Source organism: Nicotiana tomentosiformis, chromosome 12 (genome assembly GCF_000390325.3).
Source record: "Nicotiana tomentosiformis chromosome 12, ASM39032v3, whole genome shotgun sequence".
In the NCBI taxonomy this organism is placed as follows: Eukaryota; Viridiplantae; Streptophyta; class Magnoliopsida; order Solanales; family Solanaceae; genus Nicotiana; species Nicotiana tomentosiformis.
The window spans coordinates 109,440,743-109,450,605 of NC_090823.1; the positions used below are offsets into that span (position 1 = coordinate 109,440,743).

General features: G+C 42.5%; 1 protein-coding gene across 1 annotated transcript; it reads left to right on the top strand.

Moving 5' to 3' along the window:
* The first annotated feature begins 3,791 nt into the window (after window positions 1-3,791).
* On the top strand, window positions 3,792-4,682 carry LOC138903210 (uncharacterized). Its single transcript, XM_070191141.1, has 3 exons — window positions 3,792-4,019; window positions 4,137-4,332; window positions 4,414-4,682. The coding sequence occupies exons 1-3, from the start codon at window positions 3,792-3,794 to the stop codon at window positions 4,680-4,682; spliced, it is 693 nt and encodes a 230-aa protein (XP_070047242.1).
* The last annotated feature ends 5,181 nt before the right edge of the window (window positions 4,683-9,863 follow it).

The following is a 9,863-nucleotide window of genomic DNA, read 5'->3' on the forward strand; positions in this document are numbered from 1 at the left end:
AGCTAAAACTAGGGATTTAAAGTTTCAATTTTCGACTTAGCTTTCTTAATTATTTTGGAAAATTGGGGAATACTTAATAATTATGAAAAATCTATGTCCTCTCGCGTCACAAGTACTTCCGCGAGCGAGGTAAACTTCTTTACTCTAATGGGATCGGGTCATTCGCCTCGATAATATGATGATAACGCTATTCTTATGGGATCGGGCGTTTTGCCTCGGCAGTATGATGGTAACACTATTCTTATGGGATAGGGTCGTTCGCCTCGGCAGTACTGAGTACCACTATTCTTATGTGATCGGGACGTTCGCTTCGACAACTTTGTGCTTAATAATCGAAACGAGTTCTAGTTTGGATATAATTGAGTTAGGGTCTTCACGGCTAGTTATGAGAGGTTGGTGATGTGTTACGGACTCCTGTTGTATTTATTGTAGTTACTTTTATTTGTCTCATTGATACCTGTTGTATGTTCACCATGTCTACTTTATACACTTTCATTATTATTATTGACCTCTAGTAAGTGTCAAGTCGACCCCTTGTCCCTACCTCTTTAAGGTTAGACTAGATACTTATTGGGTACGTGTTGTTCTTCGTGCTCAAGATACATTTCTGCACTTATGTGCAAGTACCGAGACAGGTTCCACCAGTGATCATGCGGGCGTAGCCGATAATCTACGAAGACTTAGGGGTGAGCTGCTTGCTCTAGATTGCTTATGTACTTGTGACGCCGGATTTTGGGGATTTGTAGCATTGATGTGTGGCTATAATATTAATGGTTTAGCACATTATTCGCCTTGCATTTTTATACGCTTTAATGATAAAGTCCACCTTATTTGCGTGTAATAGGGTCCATTTTATGTGTAAGTGAATTGGAGATGAAAGTAGAAGAAAAACGAGACCTACAAGTCGAAAGCGTGCGCAGGAGCAGAGAATGAGAGAACCTAGCGATGCCAGGCTTGAAGTTGGCGTTAGGCTGGTGTTATAAGGCAAAGGCCAGGCTTGAAGCTGGCGTTAGGCTGGCGACTCAAGGCAAAGGCCAAGCAGAACCAGGCGTTAGGCTGGCGATGCCAGACCTGGAGCCATGTTCATCAGGCGTTAGGCTAGTGACGCCAGGCCTGGGGCCAGGTCCAATCCGAGTTTTGAAGACTTAATTCATTTTCGGGTTTGACTAGGACTTGGCCTACACGTTTAGGTCTTTTCCTACACATATAAATAGAACTAAAAATACCACTTGGAAGGACTTTTGCAACCAGAGGGAAGGATAGCTCATAGAACAACCGCCGGGAGTTAGAGTCAACATTTTCTACATCACTTTATCTTTATCTTGTACTTTAATTATGCAACATACTTTGGATATTGTTACTTTGATCACGAGTAGCTAAATCTATAGTCTAAGGTTTTGATGGAACCTATTGAAGAATGATTTTCTTGTTACGTTAATATAAAATTTGCCGTAGTATTTTCTCTATTTGTTCAACTATATTAGTCTTGTGGTTGATTGAAGGACCCTCAATTAGCTGTGCCTATTTAGTATGTATTACTCGGGAGAGAGTGCATATTTAGGTAGTTGTTGAATAACATCACTCCTAAACGTATATGAGGGATTAATACGGAGGTTTAAATATGGGATTAGGGATAACGAAACCTTGGTGCGATCTGAGTGAGCTGTACTTAATGCCAGCTAGCGCAATTCGGGAGAATATGTCTAGTAAATTGTGATAATTACTCGGGAGAGAGTTACGACAGTTAGAGTGCTCATGGTCGATAGAAAAGACTTAGGCAAATTTGTAGAAAACGTAACGAAAAAGATTCCGACAATAGGGGAAATCACAACCTTAGATCATTCCAATTCTTGTTTACAACCCGTTCATAGTTAGTTATTAATTATTGCATTTTCATTACGTAATATTTAGTTAATAAAAATCCAAATTGTAACTTAAATATTTTTGAAGATTGATTGCGTGAATTTGTGCGAGTCTAGTAGTTGTGTTTGATAGGTTAATTCCCTGTAGGATTCAACTCCGGACTTATTAGCCGGAATATATTTACAACGACCGCTAAGTCCTTTTTATATGGCATAGTTGGGCATGATCAAATTTTGGTACCGTTGTCAGGGAATTAACGGTGTTATTAATTGCAGCTAAAAGAAGTGCTAGAATTCTTAGTGTAGTCAATTATCTCCATTCTTAACCAAATACATTGAAATTTTAACGTTTGTAGTCTTGGGTGTTACAGGTGCATGCCTAGGAACTCCTCAAGAATTGATGAATTGCTCGAAGCATTATCAGATCATGAGAAAGTTTTCAAGGCACTAAATCGTGCAAACAAGAAAAGCAAACAGCAACGAAACTCGACAGACCAAATCGAACCATACATGGCTTACGGAATAGAAAATCCAATCAACAACAGAAACAATGAGAATGAACCAAACAATCGGGGTATGGTACCTCTTGTACTAGAAACAACATTATATGATTGGACACAACCCACCACCGACAATTTGGCAACCGCAATTGCAGCCCCTCAGATACAAGCAGAATCATTCCAAATAACAAACAATATGCTACATTTGTTGCAGAACATGGGACTGTTCTCAGGGTCACACATTGAAGATCCTCAGCAGCACTTGAAGAATTTCAAATCGATATGTTTAACGCAAAGGCAACCTAACTTGACACCAGACACAATAAAGCTTTTGTTGTTCCCATTCTTGGTGACAGGAGAAGCTCAGACTTGGCTTAATTTACTCCCCATAAATTCCATCACTACTTAGGTAGAATTAGTCAAGCAATTTTTGAACAAATTCTACCTACTAAATAAAACTACCCAACAGATTGATGATATATTGAGCTACAGGAAGAGACCAACAGAATCACTACAAGAAATGTGGGAGAGGTTCAAGGGCATGCTGGTTAAGTGTCCACATCATGGTATTCTAGATCAGATATTGGGACAGAGATTCTACATGGGACTGGCTGACAGCTTAAAGGCCAATGTTGATGCTTCAGCAGGTGGAGCATTTCTGAGTAAAACGTTTGCAGAATACAAGATCCTATTTGATAAGATGGCCCAAAACTCAGGATGGATGACAAGAGCCTCTACGATCACTCAGGTAGTTCACTCAGTGGCTTTTGAGCCCAACAACTCTGTAGCTGAGAATGTGGCCACTCTAATGACACAAATGAGTATCCTCACCAAAAAGATTGATGAATTAGGCCAAAAGCAGCAGGTTCACATAGTTGATACAAGTAATGAGGGCTTATGTACACCATGCATTAACCAACCATATGTTTACTCGTGGAGTGCAGAAGGTGACAACTAGCAATATCAGGAAGATATGAATTATGTAGCCAACTATGGGGGACAAAGGCAAGGTGGTCAGAATTGGGGTCAACATAATCAACAATATAGACCAACGCAGCAGCAGTACAATAACAATAACAATCCTGGAGCTATGCGACCACTGGGTCAAGTTGCACCTTACCAAAGGCAACAAGGCTACATCCAGCAAAATCAGCAGCTGACTTATCAACAACCTCAACAACAGCAGATTATGAGACCAGATGATGGGTTTACTAAACTTGAGGGAATGCTGGATAACAACAACAGAATGCTGCAATAATGGATTGGATCCATGGGAAAAATGCAACAGAGGGTAGACTCACATGAATCAGCAATAAAGGGTATTGAGATTCAATTAGGACAGATTTCTATGGCCCTAAACAATCATCCCCAAGGGATATTACCTGCAGATACACAAGTCAATCCAAAAGAACAGGGTGTGAAATAGCTTATGGCAGTGAGTCTACGAAATGGTAGAGACCTAGATCCGGAGCAAGAGATGGATCGCGAAATCCGACCTACTAAAACACTTGTGCCAGTACCTATCAAGATAGATGACTCAACATGGTTAACAAAGGTGACGGTACAACATGTGCTAGCTGAAACAAGCAAAGAAAAAGAAGTCGCGAAGGAAACTGAGTCAGAGCAATATAAGGTAGTAGAAACAGTGCCAGAGCAGGTTTAAAATCAAATCACAGGAAAGAAGCGGCCTCCAACACCCTTCCCCCAGAGATTGGCTAAATATAAAAAAGATGAGAAATATAAGAAATTCTTGGAGATATTGAAGCAAATTCAGGTGAACATTCCATTGATTGACGCCTTAAAGGAAATACCTGGTTATGCAAAAATGATGAAGGACTTGATGTCTTGTAAGTTCGACTTTCAAGACTTGGCCACGGTTACACTGAATCAGACATGTAGTGCTATTGTGACAAGACCCATAGCTGAGAAGTTATCTGATCCAGGGAGTTTTACAATCCCATGCACAATAGGCAACTATGCATTTGCTAAGGCACTTTGTGATTTGGGGGCAAGCATAAACTCGATGCCCTTGGCTATCTACAAAAGGTTAGGCATTGGAAGAGCTAGACCCACGTCTATGTTATTACAGTTGGCCGATCGGACAGTGAAAAGGCCCTCTGGTATCCTTGATGATGTATTAGTACAGGTGGGGAAGTTTGTTTTCCTAGCAGATTTTGTCATTCTAGACTGCCGAGTTGACGAGAAGATTCCCATAACTTTGGGAAGTTCATTCTTGGCCACTGGGAGATCCCTAATTGATTGTGAAACTGGGGAGCTAAAGATGAGACTGAACGATGAAGAGATAACATTTAATGTGTAGAAATCTATGCGGCGATCTAGTGAGTTTGCTAACTGCTCTCTGATAGAAGCTGTGGATGTGATCTTGGAGGAGGAAGATGAGACTCTGAACGCAAAAAACCCTCTAGCAGCATGCCTCATGAACTTTGAAGAAATGGTTGGTGAAAACTTGACAGAGTGGGTTTTGGCCCTTGAAGAGCGAGAGTACTGGAAAAGAGAGCTCGAATTCGAGCCCTTACACTTAGAAGAAAGAAAAACACCTCCAGTTAAGCCATCAATTGAAGAGTCACCACACTTGGAGTTAAAACCGTTACCGTCTCACCTCAGGTATGCTTTCTTGGGACCTAAATCCACTTTATCTATTATTATCTCATCCAGTTTGTTAGATGTGAAGGCAGAACAACTTTTGCAGGTGTTAATGGAATGCAAGACTGTAATTGGCTAGACCATTGCAGATATTAAGGGGATCAACCCGACATTTTGTAAGCATAAGATTCTGCTGGAAGATGGGCACAAACCTTCCAGAGAACATCAAAGAAGGATGAACCCTAACATGAAATAAGTGGTGAAGAAAGAAGTGATCAAGTGGTTAGATACGTGAATCATCTTCCCAATCTCTGACAGTAACTGGGTCAGCCCAGTTCAGTGTGTGCCAAAGAAGGGTGGAATGACTGTAGTGCCCAATGAGAATAATGAGTTGATTTCGACTCGTACAGTTATGGGTTGGCGAATTTATATGGATTATAGAAAACTGAACACAGCCACCCGGAAATACCATTTTCCTTTACCATTCATTGACCAAATGTTAGATAGATTGGTAGGGAGGTCTCACTTCTGCTTTTTAGATGGGTATTCGGGGTACAATCAGATTTCCATAGCCCCTGAGGATAGAGAGAAGACATCATTCACGTGTCCGTATGACATCTTTGCCTTTCGGAGAATGCCGTTTGGCCTATGCAATACACCGGCCACCTTTCAGAGGTGTATGTTAGCCATTTTCACTGACATGGTTGAAGATATTATGAAAGTATTTATGGATGATTTCTCTGTAGTGGGGGATTCGTTCAAAGACTGTCTTCACAATTTAAGAAGAGTGTTGAAAAGGTGTGTGGAGACAAATTTAGTGCTGAACTGGGAGAAATGCCATTTATGGTACAAGAAGGTATAATGTTGGGGCATCGAGTGTCCAGTAAGGGTATTGAGGTTGACCATGCTAAGGTTGACGTGATTGAGAAGTTGCCACCGCCCACTTCAGTCAAGGCAGTAAGAAGTTTCCTTGGGCACGCCGGGTTCTACAGGCGAATTATAAAGTATTTCTCTAAAATTGCTAACCCTTTGTGTAAACTCCTTGAAAAGGATCATTCTTTTGTGTTTTCTTATGACTGCAGGTTAGCATATTTGAGGAGCTGAAGAGGATACTGGTGATTGCACCAATCATCGTTGCACCCAACTGGGAGCAACCGTTTGAGCTCATGTGTGATGCGAGTGACTATGCTATAGGAACAGTCATGGGGCAGCGGAAGGACAAACTGGTGCACCCAATTTACTATGCAAGCAGAACGCTAAGCGGTGCACAACTCAAGTATACCGTGACTGAGAAAGAGATGTTGGCTGTGGTGTTTGCATTCGACAAATTCAGGTCTTATTTGATTGGTTCAAAAGTGATTGTTTATACTGACTATGCAACACTTAGGTACCTGATAGCAAAGAATGAGTCAAAGCCACGCTTGATCCGTTGGGTTCTTTTACTAAAAGAATTTGATTTGCAGATCCGCGATAGAAAAGGGGTAGAGAACCAAGTGGCAGACCACCTTTCAAGGTTGGAGGGAGCTGAAAAGAAAGTCGAGGTAGAAGATATAACTGAGATATTCCCAGATGAACAATTGCTAATAGTGACATTGGAGGAGGCGCCATGGTATGCAGACATTGCAAACTACCTGGCAAGCGGTATTGTCCCCTATGATTTTTCCTCTGTTCAAAAGAAAAAGTTCTTTCGTGACTGCCATATGTATTATTGGGATGGGCCTTACCTGTTCAGGATTTGTGTTGATAACATGATCCGGAGATGTATCCCCGAGATAGACCAATCTTCTATTTTGCAGGTTTGTCATGCATCACTATATGGTGGCCACTTCGGGGGAGTAAGGACCACTATGAAAGTGCTGGAATCGGGCTTCTACTGGCCGACAGTGTTCAAAGATGCACACTTATGGGTGAAAGGTTGTGATAGATGCCAACGAACTGGGAATATTTCCCACCGACATGAGATGCCTATGAACCCAATTCAAGAGGTAGAAGTGTTTGATGTGTGGGAAATCGATTTCATGGGGCCCTTCGTCAGCTCATATGGCAACAAATACATACGCGTAGCTGTGGACTACGTGTCAAAATGGGTGGAGGCTGCAGCGCTCCCGACCAATGATGCTAAGGGGATAATTGGCTTTTTGAGAAAGAACATATTCACCCGATTTGGCACTCCAAGGCCGATAATCAGTGACGGAGGCACTCACTTCTATAATCGAGCCTTCGCAAAGCTGTTAGAAAAGTATGGTGTACGTCATAAAGTCGCCACCCCATATCATCCATAAAAGAGTGGGCAAGTAGAAGTGTCGAACAGAGAGATAAAGAGTGTTTTGACAAAGACTGTGAATGCTACAAGAACAGATTGGGCAAGAAAGTTAGGTGATGCCCTCTGGGCCTATCGTACCGCTTTCAAAACTCTGTTGGTATGTTGCCGTATAAATTGGTATTTGGGAAGGCATGTCACCTACCAATGGAGTTGGAGCATAGAGCTTTATGGTCATTACGGCAGTTGAATCTCGATATAGAAGTTGTGGGCACAAGTAAAGTCACAGAGTTGCACGAGCTTGATGAATTTCGTTACCACGTTTTTGAGAGCACAAGATTATACAAGGAGAGAATGAAAATAATGCACGATAAAAATATACTTGAGCGAAGTTTTAAACCCGGAGATAAGGTATTGCTATACAACTTATGGTTGAGGTTATTTCCGGGTAAGTTAAAGTCACGATGGTCGGGACCATTTAGTGTGGTAGATATTCACCCAACCAGAGCCATAGAGATTGTTGCATCAAATGACTCTCGCACGTTTAGAGTCAATGGGCACAAGTTAAAACATTATTTGGGCATGGAAGATGAGAAAGTAGTATTGGTGACTCATTTGCTCGAGCCACCAAGGTTAAGCGAGCCTTAAGTGCAATTATCTGCGTCGAGCCGCGACGTTAAATCATGCGCTTCATGGGAGGCAACTCATTGGACTGTTGTATTCGTTGTGCCACGACGTTAACTAAGGCGCTCGTTGGGAGGCAACCCAATTCGTAGTTAATTTTTAGTGTAGTTAGAATTTTTCTTTTTGTTTTTAGGTACTAACAAGTTTGTAGGTGAGTTTGGGCAAGTCGAGCAGGGTTTCAGCATCACTTGCCGTACACTAGGCGCTGCGGCAGGCGACGCTAGGATAAAGCCAAGCAAAGTTGGCGTTGGGGCTGGCGACGCCTGGCTAACGCCAGGTCTACCAGGCCTTAGGCCGGCGACGCCTGGGTAAAGCCATGTAAGGCTGACGTTAGGCTGGCGACGCCTGGATTACGCCAGGTACTGGGCCAGGCGACGCCAGGTAAGTTATTTCGGCCCAGTTTAATTTTTTTTTCTCCTTATTTTAGTCGAACCTCCTCACGTTACACGCCCTAAACACTGAAAAGAATACAAAACCCTAACCTCACCTAAACAAACACACATCAAGCTCTAAAAAAGATAATTCACAAGCACACACATCTGCTCATCAGCTTTGCTCTCAACCAAACACACTGCACGAATTGGCTTACCCACACATACTCAACATCACATTGCCATAGTTGTCTCTCCTATCCCCATTGAAGTCAAGCTTAGTCTTGCTATTCTTTCACACTCATCAGAAATTCTCAGGCAGCTCCCTTCTCTCAAAAGCTTTAAAGGTATGATTTGATCTTTTTCCTTTGTAATTTCGAGTTGGGTACAGGTATACAATTACACACAAAAATTGGTAGTTGTTCTTCATTGTAGTATTGAGTTTGTGTGCGCCAACCCCATGAACCCCATAGGAATGTTGCTGCGATTGTGAAAACATGTGGTAGTACGGAACCCCCAAGCCGATTTGGGAGGATGAGGCAATCCCTCAGTTCCATAAGAACTCCCATGACACTAATGCATGTTAAGTGTTTGATATAATGCCTCAATGGCATTCCTGTCCCCATTGGAGCCCGAGTCTCCGGGATTAATATACTAGTGTTATGAAATCGTGCACCACGTTAAAATCTTAAGTCTGGGGTGGCTCACGGGTAGCCCATATGTTGTTCTTTGATTCTAATATTAAGAAAATACGAGGTGAAGTCCGAGTAACCTCGAAAAGTTGGGCAAGATTATGTGTGTAGTATGTAATGCAGTTTTATCTGACTACTGCTTATTTGTGTAAGAACGAAGATGCCTCTCAGAAAAGACACAGGCAAAGGAAATGCTATTTCCACTGCGCTGGCTAAAGCAAAGGCGACCTTCGCACCTCCCCCAAAGAAGAGAAAAAGGGGAGAAACTACCTCCAATCTAAGTGGAGTACAAGTTGTGGCAGCTATAGCAGCCATGCGTCAACAACCACAAGGCCAACGGGAGTTTGGGATCAACAACATACCACCGCATACTAAGGATTGGTACAGGCACTGTAGGCCTAAACATGTACATCCGGAAGAAGCTATCCACGTACGATGCTTGAAAGCAAAGTATCAGGCAATTTGGAGGGGCATTCAGGATATGGGGTTGAGCTATGTATTCAAGAACACATGGGACATTAATCTCAACCTAGTCCGAGAATTTCATACAGGGTTTGATCCGTAGAGTACTGAACAGCTGGTGCTGATTCGTGGGCGATTGATAGATTTTTCAGCCACGACCATATGTAACTTTTTAGGTGCTCCGGATGTTCCTGTGGAGCCATTGGACCACTTCATTCGCCGGCCTACCTATAGAGAGTTGAGACACACGCTTTGTGGTGCCGACTCTACGACATCATGGGTCCGGGATAAGAAAACTAATCGGTAAAAGAGGTTCCCCAAGAAGAAGATGAGGGCGGAGGCTCAAGTGTGGCTTAAATTGATAAATGCATGGCTCCTACCGTGAAATCATGACACGCTCATTAGCCACGAGAGGACCTGTGCGCTCT

Excerpts from the sequence above, each read along its gene's own strand:
- LOC138903210 (XM_070191141.1), top strand. The coding sequence starts at position 3,792 with ATGGCAGTGAGTCTACGAAATGGTAGAGACCTAGATCCGGAGCAAGAG. Across the intron at positions 4,020-4,136 it reads TAGAAACAGTGCCAGAGCAG|GTGAACATTCCATTGATTGA; the intron begins GTTTAAAATCAA and ends AAGCAAATTCAG. Across the intron at positions 4,333-4,413 it reads TACAATCCCATGCACAATAG|GCATTGGAAGAGCTAGACCC; the intron begins GCAACTATGCAT and ends ACAAAAGGTTAG.